This window comes from Podarcis raffonei, chromosome 14 (assembly GCF_027172205.1).
Source record: "Podarcis raffonei isolate rPodRaf1 chromosome 14, rPodRaf1.pri, whole genome shotgun sequence".
Classification (NCBI taxonomy): Eukaryota; Metazoa; Chordata; class Lepidosauria; order Squamata; family Lacertidae; genus Podarcis; species Podarcis raffonei.
Window position 1 is genome coordinate 4,795,311 of NC_070615.1, and position 26,866 is coordinate 4,822,176.

The following is a 26,866-nucleotide window of genomic DNA, read 5'->3' on the forward strand; positions in this document are numbered from 1 at the left end:
CATGAAATGAGCCTAGTATTCTGTTGCTCTCATGTGGGGGTGTATGGTCCACAGTGCTGAATACAGTCATACCTCGTGTTGCATTACGCTCATGTTGCGTCTTTTCAGCTTGCAACCACGGCAAACCTGGCAGTGTATACTTCTGGGTTTTGCTGCGCATGTGTGCACAGAAGCAGTGCTCTAGTTACAGACTTTTCGGGGTGCAAATGGCACCCTGGAACAGATCGAGTTTGTAACTAGAGGTATCACTGTATACAGTAATTTTGTTGTTGTTTAGTCGTGTCCGCCTCTTCGTGACCCCATGGACCAGAGCACTCCTGTCTTCCACTGCCTCCCGCAGTTTGGTCAAACTCATGCTGGTAGCTTCGAGAACACTATCCAACCATCTCGTCCTCTGTCGTCCCCTTCTCCTTGTGGTATACAGTAATAGCATTTTCAAAATGTCAGGAACCTTGGTTTTGACTTTTGAAGCGTGTCTCTAGCCCTTGTTGTCATTCTGAAATCCCTTAAAATAGTTTGGTTAGTTTCTTCTCATTTTCATCCTTCAGAGCATTATAATTCCAGAGAACTGCTTTTAGAATTATTCTCTTGGCAGTTCTGTATCTATTTCGGGGAGAACTGTATTTATATGTCCCTGGCGTCACTACATTTTGCTCCTTGGCTCCCTATATGCAAAGTTGCTCACAAAATTTGCACAATTCAATAAACCAGTAAAGCAGTGGTGTTCAGAGCTCATATCATAACAGGGACAGTGTCTTCTTGTTCACAGAACTTAGATGTGTCCTGCTAGTTGGAGTATCTGGTCCATTGGCTAGGAGCCCGTTTTGCCCTGCACAGCAGTGTCCTGCCTCCCTGCCTGTCTTCCAGGAATGTTTGGTGGTGGGTTTTCTACTTTGGCCATGCTCAGGCACCCATGGAACCTCAGCAAATGGCCAGCCCCTTAGCTTGGAAACAGTGAGGGGTGGTCACGCTCTCACTGCTGTCAAAATGCTTCTTGCCCACCTCTGCGACTTCAAGTTCAGGTGAAATCTCTCCCACTCTTCACATTCACCAGACGGTGGCAGCACACTCACAGCGATGAGCTGAGAAATGGCAGGACCTGGTGGTTTTTAATGTTACCAGTTCCACCCTTTTCCATATCAGAAAGCAGGCCAGAACTCCCTTGTTTGAAAGTTACAGCATTTCACTCAAGAACCAGTTTATTGTTATATGAACCATGAGTTTGTCAGAGACATAAGACTCAGCTTCCTGAGAATCTCAGCACCTTGCTTATTTTAAGAGCATGCTATTAGTCCTTGCAGTTGCAAAGATGTGCTTTGAAGTGTGTGAGCAAAGTCTTGGGGGGCTGCTATGCATCCTTCCACTGGGTGTAATGGACACAGTTGCATATGAAAAAGTTTTTGTTATTGGCAGCCTACAAATGAAGTTAATATGCTAAGGACACAGTAGAGTCTAGTGAATATTGCAGCAGGAGGGACTTTATCATTTTAAGTGTAAAACAACACAATCAATTGGCTGATGATCAATTGGCTAAGGAGTAAAAAAAATAGTCAAACACCAGTAACCCATCTGGCAAACTTAAGGTGCTGCTAGGGCAGCATTTGGGTGGCGCTGTGGGTTAAACCACAGAGCCTAGGACTTGCCGATCAGAAGGTCGGCGGTTCAAATCCCCGCGACGGGGTGAGCTCCCGTTGCTCAGTCCCTGCTCCTGCCAACCTAGCAGTTCGAAAGCACCTCAAAGTGCAAGTAGATAAATAGATACCACTCAGGCGGGAAGGTAAACGGCGTTTCCGTGCGCTGCTCTGGTTCACCAGAAGTGGCTTAGTCATGCTGGCCACATGACCCGGAAGCTGTACGCCGGCTCCCTCGGCCAGTAAAGCGAGATGAGCGCCGCAACCCCAGAGTCGGCCACGACTGGACCTAATGGTCAGGGGTCCCTTTACCTTTACCTTTAGGGCAGCATTTATATTTTCTTTATTTTCTTTAAAACATTTTAGTGCTGCCTTTCAGAGCAAATGGCCTCCTTCCCAAGGGATTTTTTGCACAAAATATGACATAAGGTATAGGCGTTTCAATCACATCTCATCCTAAGACTTGGCTGGCCAGGAGCATCTTCTGAGGTAACGGAACACTCCTACCAGTCAGTGTGGAAGGCCACACATTTCGCTGATCACTCCTTCACCCTCCAGCTCTTTTTCTCCTTGGAACCTCCTCCAGAGGGTTGGAGAGCCCTCCAGAACAGCATGAGATGGGCCACAGAGGGAAATGGCAGAAATTTCCCCTGGATCCCAGTTCCTTTCATATAACATCTGGCTCCATTGTTTTGTTTCCTTACATACTTACAAAACATATGGTATGTATCGAATGACCACCCACACAGTCCACTTAAAGCCTTCTTATGCCATTTTAACAGCTGTGGCTTCCCAAAAAGAATCCTGGGAACTGTAGTTTGGTAAGATTGCTGAGATCCGTTAGGAGACCAAGACCCCTAAGAAACAACAGTTCCCAGGAACTGTTCCCAGAAACCTTAGGGGGAGCCATGACTGTTAAAGAAGTATAAGAGGGCTTTAAATGGGTGGTGCAGATGTGAAGCAATACAGATCTTTCCTTGGTCCATATCAGAGTGTCTCATACCAGATTATTTAGTCAACAAAGAAGAATGGTGGGGCACACCTCCAGATGTTGTTGGGACTCTGCTCCTGTCAACACCTGCATGCCCAAAAGGTCGGGGAGGACGATGGGAGCTGTAGTTCAGCAGCAGCTGATGAGCCACAGGTTCTCCACCTGTTCTCCACACTTTTTACATACAGCACATTCCAGGTTTGGCAAGGTTTCCCTTCAAGCTAAAGCTTTTCCCACATTCCACACACTTAAATGGTCTCCTCCCAAAGGAGAACTCATTGCAACTTCTGTACAAAGCTAAGAAAGCAAATCCATCTGCTCAAACTTAACTTTGCAACCTTTTCCTTGGGAGGGTTATCTTAAAAGCTCTTGCAGGTCCTCTGCAACAGTGCAGATGAATACCAATTGAGTCTTCTCTTTCTTCCATCCCACCTCCCTCTTGTCTTTTTCCAGGGAAAATATTCTGAAGACAGCAAAAGCTCTGGTTGAAGACACAAAGCTGTTGGTATCTGGGGCTGCCTCAAGCCAGGAGAAGCTTGCTCAAGCAGCACAGTCATCCGCAAGCACCATCACTCAGCTGGCCGAGGTTGTGAAACTGGGAGCAGCCAGCCTGGGATCAGGTGACCCAGAAACACAGGTGAGAGGGTCCAGCACTGGCAGTTTTCAGCTTCCTGAGATGCTCTGTTCCAAGGTCAATATATATATATTGCCTTCGACCTGGACAGTGGAGGAGAGATCTGTTGATGGCTCCTAGCCATGATGGCCATGCTCTGCCTCCATAGTTGAAGATAGTAATGCTTCTCAATACCAGTTTCTGGCTCTTGTGCTTGAATCCTGCTTGTGTGTTTCCCACAGGCATCTCGTTGGCCACTGGGAGAACAGGGTGCTGGACTAGATGGCCCACTGGCCTGATCCAGCAGGCTGTTCTTTTGTTCCTATGACAGGGGAACCTTTTTTCATTGGTATGAGGGCCAAGTATCCTCTTGAGGGGCCACATGCCAGTAGCAGGCAGGGCCAAAGGTGTAAATGGATGAAGCAACAGATGTAGACATCAGTCCAGCCACATAAATGTCAGAGGTGACACATACACATACACACTTCCATCATCAGTCCAGGCAAGCAAGAGCTTCATGGTACTTCAAAGTCAAATTTCATCCCATCAGAAGTACATGAAGAAAGTGCGAATTAGGGCCAGTGGGAGACATGGCCTGGGAAGAGACCTGAGGCTCAGTGTGAGTAGAACCCCTTTCTATGAATTCAAAGCCACTGTCATATATTGGGACACACCCACCCCAATTCCTACATATACAGATGATCACCTGGTACCTCCAGCCATAATGGATCTGGCATTAAAACATTTCTTGAGCAGGAAAGCAACATCTTAAGGAGCCTGAAACCATTTTATAACTAGTGTGGATATGAAGTCACCAGCAATTCAGACAGAAGCCAAGGCTTGAGAAGCTTGTGTGAATACACCAGAAGTACCACTTTCACATTCATTTCTGCGCATCTTGAGATGTACACCCCGCTTACATTTCATCTCTTCTGAAGCTTGCAAAGTGCCACAGTATCTCAACGTTTTTTTCTTCCCATCCTTCCAGGTTGTGCTGATCAACGCTATTAAGGATGTGGCAAAGGCCTTGTCTGACCTCATAGGCGCAACCAAAGGAGCCGCCAGCAAGCCTGCAGATGACCCATCCATGTACCAGCTCAAGGGAGCAGCAAAGGTAAGAAATGTGTTGGCTTTCCATTTGCAAGTTCCACACCTGGCCATCTGAGCTCGGTAGGGACCTCACCTGTTCTCCAAGAATTTTCAAAGGTTGTGGACAAAGGCTCTGAAATTACATCCACACACTCAGTAGGGAGTCACCTATCATCACCACCACATCTCTTCCTCCTCTGGGGTGTGGCAGGAATCATTTTATGGACTGTGCCTTCCAAAGGCTGCTTGGAGTGTTCTGGGGTCTGCACCTGCTTCTCCTGAGTTTTCGCCACTTGTCTATTGAAGCTTAGTTTGATACTGTTGGGATAGTTTACAAAGGTAGGATGACCACTTGAACATTCTGTGATGAGAGCTGGCAGTTGAGCAGTTTCCTTTTCCTGACTTTCCAGGTAATGGTAACAAACGTCACGTCACTACTGAAGACTGTGAAAGCCGTAGAAGATGAAGCTACGCGAGGGACAAGAGCGCTTGAGGCTACGATTGAGTACATCAAGCAAGAACTCACGGTAAAGGCTTTGTATAATGATGCTTGCAAAATCTCTAGAAGTAGCAAGCAAACTCTAGGTCCCCGACCCAATGCATTAAAAATAAATAAACTGGGGGTTACTGCAGCTATTTTTCAGGCCAGCTCCTATTCTGTCCTCATACAGCGCAGTTCAGCTTTTGTAAAATTTGCAGTGCAATGCTGTGCATGTCTACATTATAAAAATATGTGCACCCCAACACCAGATTTAGTTCCAGGCAATTTACAAAATTAACATATCAATAACAATTTTTAAAGTAATAAAAACAACCAGCAAATTAAAGCAGTGTTCAGCACAATGTTAAAATGTTTAAACTACAATCCTAGAATAGTTAATTGGAAGTAAGTCTCATTTAATTCATTGATACTTAACTTCTGAGCAGACATGCATAGGATTATGCTGTAAAATAGTTATGTCTGCATGTTTTTTGCTGTACTTAATTTCTGTTTTATTGTAACTTAAATTTGTTTGTATGGCCATTTTCAATTCTAATTGAAAAGGCACCTATTCAGCAAAGGCTGCTTCAGAGGCTGTGATTTTATTTTTATTTTTAAATGAAGTCTGTGAGCAAGTCAACTCTAGCCAGCATTGTCAGTGGTCAGGGATTATGAGAGCTGTAGTCCCTCTGCATCTGGAGTGCCACAGATTTCCCATCCCTGATATAAATCATTATGCAAAGTTGTTGGGGTGCAGGGAGGCATTTCATTAAAGAAATATTATAAATCTGGTTGCTACAGTGTGCAGACTGGCTTCCTTCCGTCCATAGAAGTGGAGCCATCATCCTGTGGGTGGCAAGTAGACATAGTAGGCTGTCATTGGTCCATGTCTAATATTACTCTAATTTAGGAGTGGCTTTCTTCAGCCGCTGTACATGAGATTCCCATCTTGGTACCTTATATGCTATCATGTTGGGGGGTAAGTCAGGTATACTGCTGAATGGATGTAGTGCAGGCCCTCTAACATTGGAGGAAGAGAAGACCCGCTTCTGGGAACCAGATTTAAGTGGGAGCAAAGAGAAGGGTGAAATAGATGGGTAATGAAGGAAGTGGCTGGTTCCTGCGTCCAAGTGGAGGCATGTGTGGTTCTGTCCAAAGAATATCAGGAACATAAACCTCTTCTCTGGGAGATGATTTTGTTTGAGGTGGGGGGGAACCAGCTGTTTTCCACTTAAATGCCTTGCTTTTTGACATTTTGGAGGCTGTTTCCACGCAGGAGTTTAACCCTTCCAAACCAAACGTGTTTGGGGCTGGGGGCTTGCTTGTAGGTGTTTCAGTCAAAAGATATTCCTGAAAAGAACTCATCACCTGAAGAATCGATCCGGATGACGAAAGGCATCACCATGGCGACAGCCAAAGCCGTAGCAGCTGGGAACTCGTGCCGACAGGAGGACGTGATTGCCACAGCCAACCTGAGCCGCAAAGCTGTAGCTGACATGCTGACAGCTTGCAAGGTACAGACGCATCGCTGAGCTGGGTGGGAGCTTTGCTCTTCTCTTTGAACACCTCTCCCCCAAAAAATCCTGGTACTGGTATGTTGGTCTGGGTTGCTTGGGTTGATCTTTCTGGAAAATACCTGAATGAAAGGATGTTGTTCTTGCAAAACAGATTTGTATTTAAATAACCTTTAAATAAGTGAAAATAAGTTTTTGTTGTTTGTTGACCCATTTTGGTTGTTTTTTACTGCTTTTAAGACTGAAAGTTGAAATGAGGTCATTGGTGAGATGATAGATAGATAGATAGATAGATAGATAGATAGATAGATAGATGATTGATAGATAGATAGATAGATGATATAGATAGATAGAGATATAACATTATTTTATTTTTGGTTTTAATTTTTAATCTTAAATTTAATATTGCAACCAGGGAATTATAATGCTAACACTTTGTTACAGGATTATATTTAAGGATTGCAACAGAGCTTTCCACAGTGTTGTGACACGTTAGTGTGTCGGCTGCAGTGTGTAGCTGTGTCACACGAATGCTCCCCGCGCTCCTCCCGGGGCTGGAAAGGGGTTAGTTTAACCCCCGGTTTGCTAGTAAAACTGAATTACTGCGTTGCGAAATGATGCATGTCTGAAAAGTGTGTCACCAACATGAAAACTTTAGAAATCTCTTGATTACAGCAAGATAACATGTGAAAGGTGCTTTGAATACTCCAAAGTGCTACATAAATACTTAGTAGCAGTATTCTTAAATTATTTTAGTGGATGCTCTCTGTATGTGCCTGCTTTGGGAACACTGACAACGTTCCTGTACATTGCTTCAAAAAACAGGGTTCTCTTTTTAATCTACCTGTCTATTGACTGTGCAATCTTATGCATGTCTACCCCAAGACTAGGTGACTATAGCCAGAGCTTTCCCTTTTCAAGTGCTGCTAGAGTGGTTATGTTTTCAGATACCGGGTTTTCTTTTTAATTGTCTTGTCTTGTTAAATGAAGAGTTTTAACATAGCGTCATCACTGCCTCTCTCTTGCCTAAGCATGTTCTTTTGCATCCTTAGCAAGCTTCGTACCACCACGACGTAAGCGAAGATGTCCGGACAAGAGCTCTCCGCTACGGAACAGAGTGCACCCTGGGGTACCTGGAGCTGCTGGAACATGTTCTCATGGTAAGGGACAGGGGAAAACCCCTCTATATCTTTGCCAAAGGACAGCAAAGGTGTGTTGAGGCCAGTTTGTGATGACTGCTGTGGTTAGCGTTGTGATATTCTGAGGCAAAGGACCGGCATCTCTTGGTCAGAGGATACCAGCCTGGTAGGATTGTGTTCTTCCTCATCTTTGTACATTGTGCAGGGGAGGAAGTGGTAGAACATCTGCTTTGCATGCAGAAGGTTCCAGGTCCTCTTCATCTCCAGTTAAAATGGATCAGGTAACAGGTGACAGAAAAAGCCTCATCTGCGGGGGAGCCACTGCCTGTCAGAGTGGGGGGAATGTTCTAGATTTGTTGTTTATTTATAAATTTGATTTATTAATTAACTTTGAAGTATTTGTTTGCTGTCTTCCTGAATAAAATTCGCTCAAGGTGAATTTTGAAATACAAATTGAAACAGTAATAAAACAGATAAGTTACAAAAGCTTCCAGAAGAAATGGCCACAATATGAAAACCAGCAGCGCCAAATTACGGCAAATTTTAACAAGGCCATTAACCAGATAATGGTGTCACACAGCCCACTACCTTTTCTCTGCCAGGACTTGAATGGCTGCATTTTGCATCTGGTAAAATGTCTAGACTGTCTCTTAAGTAGTAGAGTGCACCACAGTAGTCAAGACTGGATGTGATGAGAATGGGCAACACCAACCCAAGCTGGTAAAATGCAATTCTAGCCATCAGTGATCTGACTCAGAGTAAGGGCAATTTCTATATTTCTATGTTCCACGGCTGCCCAAAGATATTTTTGGTGCGTGGGGAAGAAACCTCAAACAGTAGCACCATGTAACAGCTCGTATGGGTGCAGGAAACCTTATTAAAACAAACCCAGGCGTTGTGCAGCAGCAGAGGGTTTAAGTTCCAGGACTGGCCCAGTCATTAGGCTCAGTGAGGCAGTCACCTGAGGCAGATTGGGGGCAGCTGGGAGGGATGGCAGATCCGGGGAGCACAAGAGTGTACCATTCACCGCCTCCTGCATTTGTTGCCCACGCACTGCCTGGGAAGAGCAGGACCCCTGCTGCCACCACCGTCTGCTGCTCCTCAGCCTCCTTTTTTATCCCCCACTGCCTTCACTCCACGGCTTCCCCAAACAACCTCCAGTAGCCTCAGGCAGTGGCAGAGGAGGAGCAGGCAGGGACAGACAATTTTCTGTTTTGCCCCAAGCGGCACAATGCATTGGGCCGGCCCTGATAGACTTGATGAGTTGGCTGTGCCTGACTCCCACTTCCATCTCCAGTGGCACCCAGAATCTCCCAACTGAAGTGATCACATTGGCTTATCTCTTAGTAAGGTCACCTCTGCCATTCCCCCTCCCTGAACATTGTGGTCTTCCATTGACATTCTAACTCTTAGCAATACAGGGTGTGGCTTCCAAAAAGCTGCATCTAAGTAATTTGTGAGTCCAATCACGCCAGTGAATTGCCAGAAGCTCCCTCTTGGCCATTAAGCCGTCTGAATAGAAACGTCTACATTGCCCGCACAATGATGAGCACAAGCGAACCATGTATTTTGTATTTTGCTTTACATGTATTGTAAAGCTTCTTGTTAAATTGAATTAATGGGCATGTGTTGGAATAGAGATAAGGCAGAAACAAAAGGCACAGTTGTGTTATCACCTGTCGCTAACAAGGCAAACAGTGTGAGAAGAATAAAACCTTTTAAATATCATTACAGGAACCTACCCAGCAGAATCATTTATATTCAGGAGCTTGATTGCTCAAAAGGGATTTGCTAGATATTTTTAAAGCCAACCTTCAATAATTTCCCTTTCTGCCTCAGCGCTGAGACATAACCAAAAACTGATTTGGACCTTAAGATATGAATGCATTTTATGAGATTGCTGTTGCTCAGTTCACATATAACTTGGTTGGTTTCACCAAAGTGTGGTTTATTCAAATATCCCAACTCAGTCCAATAGACTAACCATGGTTCGTTTTCTGGCATCAAATTGCAATGACCTACAAACCATATCTCACTTTAACAATGGCTTGACATTATGTCCAGACCCAGCTTAGCCATGGTTTGTTTCACCACAACCACCCCAGACTCTCACGAAGCTACAGAGGCACAAGGCAAGAACAGTTGGGAAATGAACAAAGCTTTGAAGAAACTAAGCCCAGCTTGTTTGCTTATCTCTGACATAATTTATGGTTTGTTGACAAAACTCTGGTTAGAACAAATCGTGGCTTAGATTTATGTGCAGCATTTGCCATTGAATTATACCTAAGGTCAGGTTAATTATAGGGTGAGAAAAGCATCTTACGTTCCAAACTAGCAGTGAGTTCCCTTGCCAGTTTAGGAGGCGAGGGCTGGGCAAGCCCTTGCCCAGAATACCAGGATTCCCAGGTTCTGGGTCTACTCATTCACTCTCAACAACCTTACTTGCTGTTGTATCAAGAGGAGGTTGGACCCCCTTCCTTATAAGGAGAGGTTAAAACATATGGAGCTTTTTTATTTTAGAGGAAAATACAACTAAGTGGATCTTCTTTGATGGAAGCTCCATTTGAAATAATTAGGAACTGCTCCAGGAAGGGTTGCCCTCACTCTGAATTGATGCTGAAGTAGCAATGCTTCTATGGACCCTGATTGGCTGGGCTCAAGTACCCAGGAAGGAGGACTTGTTCTGCAAAAGAAAGAGCGATGGTGCCTAAGCAACTGCTGTTTGGGTAGCAAACAAAGATTGAACATCTACAGACTTCTGGCACAGGACTAAAATGTTAGTCTCCACTCTAATTTGCACCTCCAGATTCTCCAGAAGCCCACCCCAGAACTGAAGCATCAGTTGGCTGCCTTGTCAAAGAGGGTTGCTAGTGCTGTCACAGAGCTCATACAGTCAGCTGAAGCAATGAAAGGTGAGTTTGGCTGCTCTGCTGTCATAACATGCAAATGATCTCACCTTCTGGGCTCAGAGATAGGAATCTACTGCCAACCACATTCATTTCACTGGGCCTTATAAGCACAGGAGTTAATAAGAAGTATGGCTGCAAGGCTTAGTCTCTTAGATTAATCAGTTTTGATTGGCTGCTCTGATAGGCTGAGGGTGGAGTGGTTTTTTTCAATTAACAGAAGTATAAAATGTGGCAACTATGAGCAGCATTTTAGAAGAACTCTCTCTCACTCACTCACTCACACACACACACACACACACACACACACACACACGCACGAGGGGGCGTGTAGATGGCACTTGCCAGGACAACCAAATGCATCATCTAAAAGCAACAAATGTGTGTGTCTGCTTCAAAATTATTGTTTTTAATTAATCAAGTTTGCATGTGATTCAGCTATATTTACTACTGAAAATGCATAAAGTTGATAAAAAGTTTGCATACAATTCAACTCAGCCTTATACAATTAATCAACTAATATTTCTTTAACCAGGTGACACACAGCGTAGATACTTACAGCGTGATCCAAAGCCCTAATAAGCCAGAGGGGGGTTGGAGGGGGTGGAGATGTCTCTCCTGACTGCACCTTTTCCTTCTGACATCATGCTTTGGGCATGGTCTGTTCCAGCTTCAGCTGCTACAGCAACAGGTGTGATGGTTCTTCTCTTTTAAAAAAACTCCATGCAGGCACCGAATGGGTAGATCCAGAGGACCCCACAGTCATTGCCGAGACAGAGTTGCTGGGAGCTGCTGCATCGATTGAAGCTGCTGCAAAGAAGTTGGAGCAGCTAAAGCCAAGAGCCAAGCCTAAGGTGAGCAAGAGACAGGGCTAGCTCACTTCCCACTAATAATAATAATAATAATAAGTTTATTATTTGTACCCAGCCCATCTGGCTGGGTCTCTCCAGCCACTCTGGGCGGCTTCCAACAAAGATTAAAAACACATTAAAATGTCACATATTAAAAACTTCCCTAAAGAGGGCTGCCTTCAGATGTCTTCTAAAGGCCAGGTAGTTGTTTATCTGCTTGACACCTGATGGGAGGGCGTTCCACAGGGTGGATGCCACCACCGAGAAGGCCCTCTGCCTGGTTCCCTGTAGCTTTGCTTCTCACAGTGAGGGAACTGCCAGAAGGCCATTGACACTGGACTTCAGTGTCTGGGCAGAACGATGGGGGTGGAGACGCTCCTTCAAGTATACTGGGCGGCTTAGAGCTTTAAAGGTCAGCACCAACACTTTGAATTGTGCTCGGAAACATACTGGGAGCCAATGTAGGTCTTTCAGGACCAGTGTTATATGGTATCAGCGGCTGCTCCCAGTCACCAGTCTAGCTGCCGCATTCTGGATTAGTTGTAGTTTCTGGGTCACCTTCAAAGGTAGCCCCACGTAGAGCGCATTGCAGTAGTCCAAGTGGGAGATAACCAGAGCATGCAGCATCTGGCAAGACAGTCTGCGGGCAGGTAGGGTCTCAGCCTGCGTACCAGATGGAGCTGGTAGACAGCTGCCCTGGATACAGAAGGTTGGGTCTGGAGTAGGGTCGCATCAGAAGATCTTAAGCACGAGGGTGACTCCCTTTTTTTGCATCTCCTCAAAACTCCCCTAGCAAAGTTGGTCCTTCTTGTGGTCCAGGGACTCCAGAGAACCATTCTGTCCTGGAAATATATCAGGAAAATGAGGCCCCTCCAGAAAGAAAGATTATCCTCACAATATTATCAGCAAAGGCTTAAAATAAAGAAGAGATTTGAGGGACAAAGTTGCCAGTTCTCCATAGAACATTTTAGGGGGGGGGACATTTGGCAAAACCCAAGAGGAGTGGCCGGGAAGGATTTCCTGGTGATCAGAGGCAGGTGCCCCAGGCCTCGCTAAATCAGAATACATTGTGTAAAAATATCAGGTGAAAGGCATGCTGGTTTGAAAGGGATGATTTCCACATCACAGACTCCTCACTGCAGAAATATAGGATATTCTATACTCTATATTGCACTTCTGGTTGTGCGCAAAGTCTGCATCACAGCGGATCACCACCTCCATTGACTGTCAAAGCATTTTGCGCAGCAAGGTTGTGAGGAGGGGAGGCAGTGTGGGGCTGCTGCATTGCCTGTTGGTGCTACAAATTCTTCATTTATCAAGATGCTTCCTGATATGAAAGTCTTATAAGAAGTTATTCACGTTGAGTAAATGAAATCAGTTTGTCTCTGCTTTGTGTTCTGCGATAGGGATATAAATGGCTTTCCATGATTTCTGCTAGGATGCAGGTAGAGGGCAGTGATGCTCTGCTCTGCTCTGGCGATGGGCTGCCCCCCCCCCGCCCCCCTTCAGACCGCCTTCCCGCAAGCAGGCAGCCTGCTGCCCCTGAGGTTCCCATCTAGCTTGCCCTGCTGGCTTCAGTATTTGAAGGAGGAGGACCGTGTTTGAGGAAGGGCGGGGGAAGGTTTTATCGAGATCTAGCCCCCTTGTGGCTTCCTGCTGTTGAGTCTAATCCGTATTTCAAGCTGAGTCCAAACCTGGATGCCTTTTTTCTGCAGGACTCTGTGTGATATGTTTGATATATTAGGTTGTTATTTAGTCCAACTATATATCAAACATTCCTACAGTGTCCCGCTCTGTCTCCGGGGACTTTTTAGATGAGAGATATATAAATATTTAGAAAACGTAGCAGGAGGCAAAACGGAGTTTGCAAAGAGGCTTGTTAAAGGTTTAGAAGAACTGCCTGCCGATTCTGCTGCTTCTTTCGATCTGGTTAAGAGGATACATGCAGTGGAGAAAACCAAGCTCCCTCTTTCAAGCATCGTGGGAAGATGGCGGACTTGGAACTCCCTGCCACCTGACATGGTGGTAGCAGTGGCCTCTGTAGCATAGTTGGTTTTGTAAAATAAACCAAAAGAATAAGAAAAACTGTGGTGGAGGGGTAGGCCCTTTCACGGCTTAACAGCTGTGACTGTCTGCTGGAACCCCCATATACAGAGGCAGAATACCCTTGAGCGCCGCCTCCTGGGAGAAGTAAGAAAGGAAATCCATCAGGTAGGTAGGGTCTCAGCCTACCTACCAAGGCAGGTGCCTTGCTTGGAAGCATCCGGAGGCGCATGGCAGGTCATGGCCAGGCAGCTGGTACTGGTACCTTTGGTCTGGCCCAGCCAAACAGATCTTAATATGACTTCACTCTTGAGGTACACATAATAGGCAGCAAGCTTACAGATAACAGAGGTGACTTAACAGAGCTGAACTCAGCCTTCTCTGTGTGCTAATCTCCGCTGAGCCTATATTCAAATATGAGCTCCCATGCATTGCAAAAAATAATAATGGCGGTTTGTCTACTGCAGGGCAGTTTTAGAGCCCAGAGAATCTCTGCCACCTTCCTTTTGAAAGTTAATCCTCAACCTCGAGTGACTATTTCACAGAGCAAGTTTTTTGGGGGGAACGATAGTACAAGTGTATAAAAGATCCCTTCCCTGCAATTCAAACAAAAAAACAAACAAAAAACGGAAACAGAAAGATGGTCTGACATAATAGTATTTTCATTTCCCATTATTTCATTTTTATTTTTTTTTAAAGATATTTATTAAAAAATTTTTTTAAAAAAGACAGAAATTTCAAAACAACAAAGGTACCAAAAAAACAAAAAAAAACAAAAATACATAAAACACAACAAACACAAAAAGTAATTAAAAACAATCAGTTCTTCAAATTTTTAAAATTCTCCTTAGCTTGTTTCTCTGACCTCCTCACACCTCCCTTTTTTGTATTCCCATTCACATAGTTAATTCAGCAAATCCTTACCCTCTTTCTTTAAACTTAACTCAATGTCTCAAGATATTACAACTTTATATTTTCATCCGTTATCAAACCGTTTTTACATGTTCTTATTAATCTTGTTACTAAGTCCACTTAAATCCAATCCAACATCATTTTAGCATTCATTAATTTTACAATATTTCTGCAAATAGTCTTTAAATTTCTTCCTATCTTCTTCCACCGGCTCTTCTCCCTGGTGTCTGATTCTGCCAGTCATTTCCGCCAACTCCATATAGTCCATCACTTTCATCTGCCATTCTTCCAGAGTGGGTAAATCTTGTGTCTTCCAATACCTTGCGATGAGTATTCTTGCTGCTGTTGTTGCATACATAAAGAAAGTTCTATCCTTCTTTGGCACCAATTGGCCGACTATGCCCAGGAGAAAGGCCTCTGGTTTCTTCAAGAAGGTATATTTAAATACCTTTTTCATTTCATTATATATCATTTCCCAGAAAGCCTTTATCCTTGGGCACGTCCACTAAAGGTGAAAGAATGTACCTTCATTTTCTTTACGTTTCCAACATTTATTATCGGGCAAATGGTAGATTTTTGCTAGCTTGACTGGTGTCATGTACCACCTATATATCATTTTCATAATATTCTCTCTTAAGGCATTACATGCCATAAATTTCATACCAGTGGTCCACAACTGTTCCCAGTCAGCAAACATAATGTTATGTCCAACATCCTGTGCCCATTTGATCATAGCAGATATAACCGTTTCATCTTGAGTATTCCATCTCAACAGCAAGTTATACATTCTTGAAAGTATCTTTGTTTTAGGATCTAACAATTCTGTTTCCAATTTCGATTTTTCCACCTGGAAGCCAATTTTTTTGTCCAAATTATAGGCTTCCCTTATTTAATAATAATGAAGCCAATCTCGCACTTTATCTTTTAATTTCTCGAAACTCTACAATTTCAATTTGTCTCCTTCCTGTTCCAAAATTTCCCAATATTTCGGCCATTTGGCCTCCATATTGAGCTTTTTCTGAGCCTTTGCTTCCATTGGTGACAACCACCTTGGGGTTTTATTCTCAAGTAAGTCTTTATATCTTATCCAGACATTAAACAATGCTTTCCTGACAATATGATTTTTAAATGCTTTATGAGCTTTAACCTTGTCGTACCACAAATATGCATGCCACCCAAAAACATTATTAAAACCTTCCAAATCCAAAATGTCTGTGTTCTCAAGAAGCAGCCATTCTTTCAACCAGCAGAATGCTGCTGATTCATAGTAAAGTTTAAGGTCTGGCAGGGCAAATCCATCTCTTTCCTTTGCATCAGTTAGTATTTTAAATTTTATTCTGGGCTTCTTGCCCTGCCAGACAAATCTAGAGATATATCTCTGCCACTTCTTGAAACAGTCCATTTTGTCCAAAATTTGCAATGATTGAAACAAAAATAACACTCTTGGCAATACATTCATCTTTATAGCAGCAATTCGGCCTAACAAGGAAAGCTTCAAATTTGACCATATTTCTAGATCTTTTTTCACTTCTGACCAGCATTTCTCATAATTGTCTTTAAATAGATTTAAGTTCTTAGCAGTCATATTAACCCCCAGGTATTTTACTTTCTTAACCAATGTTAACCCTGTCTCCTTCTGAAACCTTTCTTTCTCTATCGGTGTTAAGTTTTTCTCAAGGACTTTAGTTTTTGACTTGTTCAACTTAAATCCTGCCACATGACCAAATTCTTGAATCAATTCTAATACTCTTTTAACACTAGATTCTGGCTCCTGTAACGTCAATACCAAATCATCTGCAAAAGCTTTCAATTTATATTGTTTGGCTCCGACCTGTATACCTTTAATCAAACGGTCCCTTCTGATCATGTTTAGCAAAACCTCCAGGACCGAAATAAAAAGAAGTGGGGAAATTGGGCAGCCTTGTCGTGTCCCTTTCTCTATCTGAAATTCCTCTGTCACCACATTGTTAACTATTAGTTTAGCTTTTTGTTCTTCATTTCCCATTATTTCAGAGTCTGCATAATAAAAGCCAAATTAATTCCCCCACATTTGTGATTGTTTCAGCTTGGGGGGGTGGATATTTCAAACCATGTCCTTGTATCAGTAGCTCTTGGCCAGAGGCAACTCTTACCACTGATGACCCTCTCTCCCCCATCTTTTAATTGCACTCTCTACCCCCCAAGTCCCACACCTTCCCCTCCAAGGGGTCTTCCTTCCTGCCCTCTTTGGCCTTCTGCCCTTTCAGGCTCTGCTTCCTTCTTTCTGAGGCCTTTTGCTTTCTCAGCCTCTCTGCACCACATATGGAAGGAACCTGGTCTCCCTCCAAACATTGTTGGACTCCCATCATTCCTGACCATGAACCATGACAGATGGGGCTGGTACATCAACAAACCATAGGCAGGGCCGACCATACCATTAAGCAGAGTGACATAGCTGCCTCAGGTAGCAGTTGCTGAGGCGCATGGAGCAGACAGAACTCTGCACCCCCTGCCATATGCCCTGCACCCCATGAACAAGCCTGCTGCGTCCTTGGGTGCAGTGGAGGAAGCTGTCCCAAGTGTCCCGCTGCCAGTGCTGAAGTGAGATTCAGCAGCCACTCTGGTTGGCTTCTGGAATAAATTTGCCCTCTGCAGCAGAATGACTTGGGCCAGTCTACTCTGAACGGCCCACAGGTTCCTCATGCCTGCTCCAGAGCTGCACCACCCAAAGCCTGGCAGGAGCTTCACCACCCAACACCATCAAATCACTTGCTGCAATAGTCATCAGTAGGTGTCAGAGCCAGGAGACATGTTTCTGGAACTTTTTAAAAAAGCACACACCCATATTCTGGTATGTGGCTGTTGCCCTTGGGTCAGGCTGTGGCCCCACAGAGCATCCCAACCCCCCACTTGAACACCAGCGCCTTACAGGCTACATGCTGGTAGCTTATCCTACTAGTGGTGTCCATTTGCACCTAAGTAACATGGTGATGCCTTTTGAGCATGATCCCTGCCCTAGACCTGGGGCACATGTCACCACTGGGCTAACCAAGCAACAAATCAGCAGAAATATGCCTGCCACATTTCTTTCAAATAAAGCCAGTATTTTGTTTAATCCTCCTCTCTTATTGCATTCTTCTTCTGGCGCAGGAAGACTTAGAGAGCCTTGTGTGGAATGTGCCTCTTCCTGCTCCTTTATTATTATTTTAATGGTATCATAGAATAGAGCTATAGAGTTGGAAGGGTCTCAAAGCGTCATCTGGTCCAAACCCCCTAGTTGAGTATTCATCAGGCAAGGGCAAAACTGCTGAGATTTCAAAAGAACTGTAGGTGACAGTCTCCTCTTCTGGTTACAGCAGGCAGACGAGACCCTGGATTTTGAAGAGCAGATCCTTGAAGCAGCTAAATCCATTGCAGCCGCCACCAGCGCGCTTGTCAAGTCCGCGTCTGCAGCTCAGAGGGAGCTGGTTGCCCAGGGCAAGGTTAGTGAGCAAGACTCTGCCCATGAAAATGTAAGTCACCACTTTTAACTATGAGATGACACATCGGCTGGTGGAGTTCAGGGAACAGATGCTGGGGCAGCTGTGCTGGAATAACGTCCCATCATCTGCCTGTCTCCCGATACAGTTCAGATGCAGCATAGCTTGCCGTCTCTCATTTCTTACAGCTTTACACACTAATGCAGCAGCCCTTATGGTCCCTGCAGCTATGAGGCAATTGCCTTGTGGCCTCACAGTTAAGCGCTGCCCAGCTGTTTGTCATAAGGCAGCTGCTGCTCATGTACCCTGTCCCATTTCCCCCAGATGTTGATGCAAGGCCCAAAGCCATCTAAATGTTTTATGAAACGTTGCTTTCATGCTATCAATCCCACCACATAAGTCATTAATAATTAATTGTTCCTGCTAATTATTTTTGTCTGAACTGTGTTTCTAGGTTGGAGCCATCCCTGCCAATGCAGCTGATGATGGACAGTGGTCTCAGGGACTTATTTCCGCCGTGAGTTAGTCCAGATTTTTCTCCTTCCACCTTTTCAAAGGTAGCCACCATCTGCTCTCTGCTGGCCTGATCAGATCCGCCCAACCCCCTGTTGCTCTGCAGTTGGGACAGAAGCATTGCATATTTCCTGTTGAAGCAGAGGGTAGGGGGCTGGATGCAGCCTCCCAAGCCTCCCTGGGACTCCCTCATGGGCCATGGCCCTTGCTACCCCTGCTTTGGGGGCCCTTGAGCACTTTTGCCTGGCTGGATTGTGCCCTTTTTTATTTCCATAGAGTCATCTAGTCCAACTCCCTGCAATGCAAGAATCTCAGCACACGGTTCCCCATCCAATTTGAAACCATACCGGGCTCTGCTTAGCTTTTCTGGTGTGCTACCTGTTATTTATTGTATTAATATCTCACCTTTCCCAGAAAGGAGCTCAAGGTGGTGTACATGGCTCTCCACACCCTATTCCATCCTAACACAGCCCACTGAGAGCAGCCCACTAGGCTAAGTCCTGGGCTGAGGGGCAGTTGTGGCAAAGTGGGGATTTGAAATGGTCTACAGCCTTACCGACTACACCCCACTGACTCTCTTGAACTGTGATAATGCTTCTTGCTTCTGTGGATGGAGATAAGGGTGGGTGGGTGTGAAAACTTTGTAAACTGCCTGGACAGTTGGCTTGTTTTTACAATCAAGCGGGATATAAATTTTAGGGGGGGGGGCGAAATATGAAATAGAAACCTGGATTTTGTTTGACTGGGGTGCAGCATACTATATAAAGGCAGAAAGAGTCACACACTTTTTGCGTCTCTCCCCTGCCCACCCTTCTCAATAAACCTTGGGGCCCTGGAATCAGACAGGATCTCACTGGGAGGTGAAGGGGAGCAGAAGACCAGAAGATGGATTTTGCTGCTGGACATGATTCCAGCACAGATCCTGGCATTTTAGATTTTCTTTCATCTGACCCCGGCTGAGCCTAGTGGACCATTGGCCTGACCCAGCAATAAAGCCAGGCCTGATATTCTGTTGTTGCCCCTTCCAGGCCCGAATGGTGGCAGCTGCTACCAGCAACCTCTGTGAAGCGGCCAATGCTTCAGTCCAAGGCCACGCCAGCGAGGAGAAACTGATCTCCTCTGCCAAGCAAGTGGCAGCATCCACGGCACAGTTGCTGGTGGCTTGTAAAGTGAAAGCAGATCAAGACTCGGAGGCCATGAGGAGGCTGCAGGTAAGGAAGGTTGCGTGGCTCAAATCTCTCATCTTTTGCGAAAGCTGCTTAGCTTGATGCAGGAGGTCAGGTTTGGTATCCTCACCATGCCTTGCATTGATTCAGCACAACAGCCTTGCAATGTAGGTCAGTATTGTTACCACCATCTAGCAGGGTTGGGGAGCCTAGGGCCTGGTTTAGCCTACCACGCTTACCTGCCCCTTCTTGACATCACACATGGGGGAGGTAGAGATGCAACTTAGATAGGTGAGCCTGCAGAAGGCAGGATTGAACTCCCTGTCCATCAGCTGATCCATGGGAGTTTGGTTCTGCTTGGTCACAATCTTCCCCCAAATTTAGATGGGTTGGGGAGACCACTGCCAAATTTAGATGGGTTGGGGAGACCACAAATCACCTCACATCATTTTGACACCACAGGATTGATAGGTAGGTGGCCCTGCCCACTTGTCGAAGTAGATAGGACCACCCACCTGTCAATCATCTGTTTTCATAATGATGGCACTCAAAAGTTGAGGTGAGATAAAGATCTAACCCACAGGGCCAAAAAGGTTCCCACCGATTGCCTAAGGCCAACCAGCAAGTTCATGGCTGGAGTGATGCACCTCACTCTTGAGTTGCACTACATATGCCCTCTAATGGTAGTTCCGAATGCTCCTCTAAAGCTTGTTATAACTGGCAATGGACTCACTGCAAAAGTTCATTAAATGAACTGGATGCTTTGTGGCATTAATGGTCAGCAGGCTCAAGGGTAAAGTCCTGGTGGGATCAAGATAGAGACTATTTTTCACGTGGAACTCCAGTGGGTTTATTTGCTATTCCTTTCTGGGCTCAGTTTTCAGTCCTCATTCTTATCTGTAAAGGCAGAAATGGCTTAGGATCTGGTTACCAACTTTCATATAGTGCCCCTGCCTGGTTTTAGAGTTGAAAGGGTGCAGAGATAAGGCTCCAAAGATGACCTGAAGAGACGATCCAGGAGCAAGAGACCCTTCAGACCCCCCACCCCCAAAAAAAGCTTAGAGCCGCCTTCCCCAAGCTAGTGTCTTTCAGGTGTTGTTGGACTTTCATCTGCCCCAGCCAGCAGGGATGTTGGGAGTCCAAAAACATCTGGAGCATGTCAGGTGGGAGAAGGTTAACTTACACCAGGTGTGCAGGACCTTTGGCCCGCCAGATGTTGCTGAAATGCAACTGTCATCATCCCTGGCCATTGATACTGCTAACTTCTTTATCTGCTCCTTCTGTAGGCCGCAGGGAATGCTGTCAAACGTGCATCGGATAATCTGGTCAGGGCAGCCCAGAAGGCAGCGTTTGGTAAGGCTGACGATGACGATGTTGTGGTGAAAACAAAGTTTGTGGGAGGCATTGCACAGGTCAGTAATAATCTTTCACCTGTCCGTCATTTTCACCTTTTCTCTCCTGTTGAGACCATGTTGAGAAGAGTCCATATAATACAGTAGGTTATGTGACGGCAAAAGTAGATAACCTAAGGATCAGGGGCTGAATGTGTCCCGCTGGGCCTGGTCACTGCCTGGATGGAGGACCTCATGCCTGCCTGCCTGCCACCTTGGGTTCTATGAAAAACGAGACTCTGAATGGCATTGAAAGTAAATGAGACTCTGCATGACATTCTGAAATCTGTTGGGTTTCAGTTCCCTGCATGTGCAGAGCAATTGCAGTCAGCTTAAACGTACAGTATGATCACATCTAACACGCATATAACTTGTGCAATTCCAACCTTGCACAATTGAAGGCCATCCAATTGAAATTGCAGGAATTTAATGCCTGCAAGGTTTTCCTGGTGTGAAAGGAGCTTTAAGTTCTCTGCCTTGCTTCCATGCAAGGCCCTCTCAGCACACCAGCTCTGGAAGCCTGGGGGTGGTTGCGTGAGCTCTTGGGGGATCTCAGATGGCCCCATGAGATCTCATGAGAGCATCCCAGACCTGGTGTGCTGTGTGGGGCCTTGCCCAGTAAGCAAAGCAAAGAGCTTAAGAGCTCTTTTTGCACCACGTTTTCCAGCTTTGGAGTCCTAGGTATGCTCATGTGGCGGCGTTTACATGGCTTTGTTGTACACGTGTTTTCAGGTACATGTGGAACCGTTGGAACTGAACCCCTGGGTAAGATTCGATCGTACTGTGCTTTATTTATGTCATCCTTGGTTTATTTCTGTGGCACCATCACTGTCCTTTATTCTTCTAGATCATCGCGGCGCAGGAGGAGATGCTGAAGAAGGAGCGGGAGCTGGAAGAGGCAAGGAAAAAGCTAGCCCAGATTCGTCAGCAGCAATACAAATTTCTCCCTACTGAACTGCGGGAAGATGAAGGCTAACCTTTCCCTGGTGGTTTTGCTTGAAAGAAACCTGAACTGAAGGGGTAGAAGATGAAGAAACTACCAGGCACTTCCTGAAATAGGTTTTGGGGCAGGAGAGAAGCAGAGGGTGGGCTGTGGTTTCCCGACTCTTCAGCTACGGTGCGCTGGTCAACCGACTGATGGTACAGTGTTATGGTCTCCCCACCCCCCACCCCGCCCTTATTTGCTGTATCTCAGGAGAGAGAGCCTCACTTTTTTACACAAGGGGTTATAAAGTCAGTATTATATCATAATCAGAAGTTTTGATCTATTTATTATCCTCTTTGACTAGCGTTAAGGACTTTGGTATTATAATATGTAGGAAGACGGTGTTTAGAAGTCCATGATTCAAATAAGCTACCCAAATGAAACTGCTGGTGGGTTTTCTTCTTTTTCTTCTTCCTCTTTCTTTCTTTCTTTCTTTCTTTCTTTTTCTTTTTCTTGTGCCCTCTTTCCTTCCAAGACTTGAGGCAGCAGCCATGTCCCAGAGAAACCAGACATTTGAATGTGTTGGCTTTGTGGAGGGAAAGTATTTGTCCTCTCCAGTGTCATATAGGGCTGGTTCGCTCTAAATGTTGGGGGAACTTTCTCGGTAACTGTTTGCACTAGAAGTATCCATATTGGCACATTGCCACGCGTCACCCCATTCTTTGTACAGTTGTGTTTTTTTCCTTTGGGGGGATGGATTCAGGTTTCTAGCCCACAAGGAATTAGAATAGTTATCCTTTTGGGGGGGATAAAGTAACCCAAGAAAGACAAACCGGCGTTCATTTTTTCAAAAGAGCAGAGTAGCAGGTTCATGAAGGAAAATGCCTTTTTGATTAAGTATACCTCTTGCTTAAACCAGCCTTTGCTAACCTGTGGCCCTCTGGATGTTTGAGACTACAATTCCCATCAGCCCTGGCCAATACCAGCCTGTTAATACAAAACACATCTCAATCCTAAACTCAACAGCTTTTCTCTCTCATTTTAGTGAAGAACTGGCTTATATTATGAATTTGTGCTTGAGCATCGCTAGATGTGATCCATGAGGTGTAATATCAGAGAGGATGCTACCTAGCAGACCACTGCCCCACATTGCCCCCAGGCAGCCATTTAGGTTTTCTGGGGTTTGTGCTACCACCTGAGTTCAAAAAGGAGGAGTCCATGAGGACCAGTGGCATGTACTTCCATTTTTCCTGTGGAATCTCTCCTACCCACTGCCCCCTCCCCCATACTTTCACAAATGTTACATTTTGCAGGGGAAATCAAAAGCTGCTTTTATCAACTGTGAAGAAAAATATCTGGAAATTTAACGGCTGGCCAGTAAAACAGTATTTTTCTGGGAGATGATCGTTGTGTTGCTATCCAAGGAACAGCATTCTAGAAAAAATAAACTTAAGAAAATGCTGTTTCAAAGGTATTGCAATGCTCTTCACCCGATGCGCCATAAATCCTCAGACAAGATACCATTACAATGTTATGTTTCTCATACAAATAGAGTTTGCCACATAACTGAAAATGGGGAAACTAAACTGGAGGTTGTGAATCATCATAATTAATTATCTATCATGCTCAGACTGTGGCAAAAGTCTTCAGAACAAGCCTCCCAGTCTACTGGCTGGAAAAGAATTTCCTTCCCAAGCCCTCCTGAATGCCATGAAACTAGCTCACCTGCTCCAAATTGCACCAAGCAGCCTTCCTGGCTTAGTTACACTTTTTGCAGAAATAATGCTCTCCGAACGCAGTTGAAATCTTGCGCAAGCCTTGGGCGCCAGGTGTGATATGCAAAGCTCCAGCGGAGGCCTTGCCTGCCTGTGGTGGGATGCAGGCAGGGCCTGAAGAAAGGGGGGTTGTGTTGCCTGGTTCACAGAAAGCTCTGGAAGAGCTGCCTGTGGACAGGATTATTTCAGACAGCAGGTGGGAAGTTGTGGGTTGGTGCCAGTGCCATGAAGACTGTCGCTGACTAAGCAGGAAGAAAGCTGAATGGGGGCTCTTCTTCCCCACCCTAAAAAAAATGGCTTTCCAAATCCAGAGAAGTGAATGGGGGCTTTCTTTTTATTTTTTCCTTAATATAGACTGTTCCTCCAAATGCAGCCTGATGAGCAACAGTCCAGCAGAGCATCTTTATCATCTTTTCACTCTCTTGGAAATGGGTGCATCATGTTTCATTTATTGTTCCCCAAGGGCTGACCAAATGACTGTGGGACAGGCAGGAAATTGATTTGTTGTTGGTGGAATGCAAAAGAGGGCCTGGTGTTTCCCCTTCCAAATCCACAGTCTACTTCAGGCCTTGACAGGGTTCTAGTTGCCAACAACTTGCTGTAAGGCTAGGCTATAATTTATGGTACAATTTTAGCCTTTCCTTAGGAAATGTTATTGTGCCAGCAGTTGTTGTTTTTTTAAAGGCTTTGTCTCGTCTCTTATGCTGAAGCATTTTAAGGTCTGTCAGACTGCAGAATCCTTGGCAAGTACAGAAAACTTTAGCAAAGTTTGGGGTCCTGGCAGATTTGGACCCCTCTTTGAGGGAGGTCTCACTGTCAGTCTCTGAAGGCTTTGTACAGGGCAATGTAAAACGTTATTGAAAGTCTGCAACAGATTGAGTGCATTTCATAATTCATTCTGTGAGATTAATTCCTTTCCATAATTTATTCCATTTCTCCAAATCATGGAGGAGGGTCCAATAACTCTGTGGAACATCATTGTTAGACTCCCAGCCACTGAGAAGCTTATTCAGCTGCCCTCGCCTCCTCTGCAGCTTCTGATGTTTCAGCAAACATGGTCCATACACTCCCAAGCATATTTTCTCAGGGCTGGAAACTTGCTTTTATTAACAATTGAGAGCTGAGGCTCTCAGAATGCTCTTCATTTGGCCCTGCGCATTTAAAATTTGAGGTGCAACCACTCAAAATGCAATGTTTGGAGTGGGGGGAGTTGTTTTGACTTCAGCTTGCAGAAAGCACATTTATGAAAGTGAGCAGAACCAGCACAAGGCATTTTGGGCCTGTGGGAAGAAAACACCCATTGCCCTCCGTGCAGGCAGGGCAAAGAATCACGAAGGTCGCCTGCAGAAGCCCCACTGAAATGAAGGGGAGGCTTCAGAAAGGCTTGCACAGGAGGAGAGCATCTGGATAGATAGTGTCGCTGTGCACAGAGGACCCTTTTGGGTCTCTGCCTCCAGCCCCCAAATGCCTTGGACCAAGCATAAAGCAAAGAGATGACCTTGACATCAAGAGTTTTAACATCCTTGGCTTTTATCACCTGCAGCAGTAACAAGAAAGCGAAGCAGACTTGGAAAATGTTCCACTAAAGAAGGGTGGTGCCCATTTTCACCCCATCCCCTGATCTCCTAGCATGGCTCTTCTCGGGCAATTAAATCCCCCCCCCCAAAAAAAAAGTGCTCTAAGAATCTCTAAAGAGAATTGTGACGTGGCAAACGCCTGTTTAGCAACTGAGCATCTTTCCATGAGGAACCGCCTTTGCCTTTAACGTCTCCACAGGTCCTCCCCTGCCTCCAGTAAATGACCCAAATCCAAGTCTCACCCCTGCTCCCATTGGAAGAGTGTTAAATTTCTCATTTGCAAACAATTGGGATTCAGGACTGTCAGCCTTGTTTCTGTTCTTCAACAAAACCACTATTGACATTGCCAAACTCTGAATGTTGGTGTGAGCACCGAAGAACTTCTGAATGATTCAGACACTTGTGTGGTGACAGAGACGATGTGCTCCTGTTTGCAAGGTCGCCTGCGCAAGGAAAAGTACGAGAGGAGCGCACACTCCGTCTTGATGTTACACTGTATGTACACTATTTATCTGGCCCACAAAACTGTTTTGTATTTACCATAAATAAAACTTTTGATGGCACAGGCTCTCTTTTATTCTCACCAGCTGCTGCCTGGCAAGTCTGTCCCAAACCTGGGAAAGAAAGATATCTTACTCAACTAGCACTGGGCTCTTCCAGGCAACCTCTTCATTGAGACTTCATGCTGATCTGTGTGCATGGAGGTTGTTCATTCTTTTTAAAAAATGTATACAGGTGTCTGCCATTTTAGGCACATCCAGTTGACGTGCAACCACAAACAGGGGTCCTTTTGGATGCAGAAGAGGGAGGGGGCCTATGCACACTCCACAGACACACACTTTGACGTGGAGCGCAACCCCTGCAGAAACGGGGTTGCCTGTATACCACAATGCTATCTTTAAAATTATAAAGCTACAATAAACACCATGTAAAAATGTTTAAAACAAGACATCAATTAACCATTTGGAAGGTATTCTTAAACGCCTGAATGGGCAGGTTTTCAGCCCGTGATTAAAAGGTGGCACAGAAGGTGCCAGCTTAAATGAAGTATCAAGTGGTGATTGTTCCATGGTTTCCAGTGCATTTCCCTGTCTCATTCCTTACTCATTCCACAAGTCCAGGGCTTGTGGTTTGGGGAAAGCTTTTGGAAACAGGTGAAGAGGTCACCCATAAGTGAGGGAAACAAGGCTCGGCTGTGGGGGGCTGGCCCTGCCATCAGAATCGAGGCAAGAGAGTGCTTGGAGAGAGCTGTGCCCACCTGTGCTGCTCTCAACCACGGGTCTCAGGACTGCTTTCATAGCCGAGCAACTCTGCTTTGAATTCTTGCCCTATGCTGCGTAACTTGAATGATCTTGTAAGCCTTAAACAGTGTTGCACATACCTCAATCTCTGAGCAGCAAGAGACTCCAGGGTTCAGTTTCCTTGGAATGAAGGCCAATGCAGACTGTGGTGTCCTTAGAATACATGGTTTTATTTACACATGTATACATCCTGAGCATAGCATGGAAGGGTCACAGCAGTAACACCCCAAAAGATCTTGCCTCACCACAGCTTGGGGGGGGGTTCCCACACAAGCAAGATGAGCCTCTGTCTCCAAGGTGATAGGGCATCCAGCCAGCTGAGATGAGGAAATGCCTTTTGTCCCTTGGGCAACCGGACTAGTTCTTTGGATATGTAAATGGAAGTACTTAACTGGCCAGCTCAGGCCATTGTTTTACAAAGAAACTACAGTGGTACCTTGGGTTAAGTACTTAATTCGTTCTGGAGGTCTGTTCTTTACCTGAAACTGTTCTTAACCTGAAGCACCACTTTAGCTAATGGGCCTCCTGCTGCTGCTGTGCGGCCGGAGCACGATTTCTGTTCTTATCCTGAAGCAAAGCTCTTAACCTGA

At 45.2% G+C, this 26,866-nt stretch overlaps 1 protein-coding gene across 3 annotated transcripts in view; it reads left to right on the forward strand.

Moving 5' to 3' along the window:
* The window catches only part of TLN2 (talin 2), a 173,650-nt gene extending 148,112 nt beyond the window's left edge, over nucleotides 1-25,538 (forward strand). For 2 of the 3 annotated variants that reach the window (XM_053366097.1, XM_053366098.1), the window contains exons 46-57: nucleotides 3,076-3,259; nucleotides 4,224-4,349; nucleotides 4,735-4,851; nucleotides 6,134-6,319; nucleotides 7,372-7,479; nucleotides 10,265-10,370; nucleotides 11,094-11,218; nucleotides 17,506-17,631; nucleotides 18,083-18,145; nucleotides 19,170-19,352; nucleotides 20,594-20,719; nucleotides 21,546-25,538. In XM_053366097.1, the coding sequence (XP_053222072.1) occupies nucleotides 3,076-3,259; nucleotides 4,224-4,349; nucleotides 4,735-4,851; nucleotides 6,134-6,319; nucleotides 7,372-7,479; nucleotides 10,265-10,370; nucleotides 11,094-11,218; nucleotides 17,506-17,631; nucleotides 18,083-18,145; nucleotides 19,170-19,352; nucleotides 20,594-20,719; nucleotides 21,546-21,674 (1,579 nt within the window). In that variant the 3' untranslated portion in view covers nucleotides 21,675-25,538. The remainder of the gene's footprint in view (nucleotides 1-3,075; nucleotides 3,260-4,223; nucleotides 4,350-4,734; nucleotides 4,852-6,133; nucleotides 6,320-7,371; nucleotides 7,480-10,264; nucleotides 10,371-11,093; nucleotides 11,219-17,505; nucleotides 17,632-18,082; nucleotides 18,146-19,169; nucleotides 19,353-20,593; nucleotides 20,720-21,545) is intronic. The other variant, XM_053366099.1, reaches the window with a different exon arrangement.
* Nucleotides 25,539-26,866: the final 1,328 nt, after the last annotated feature.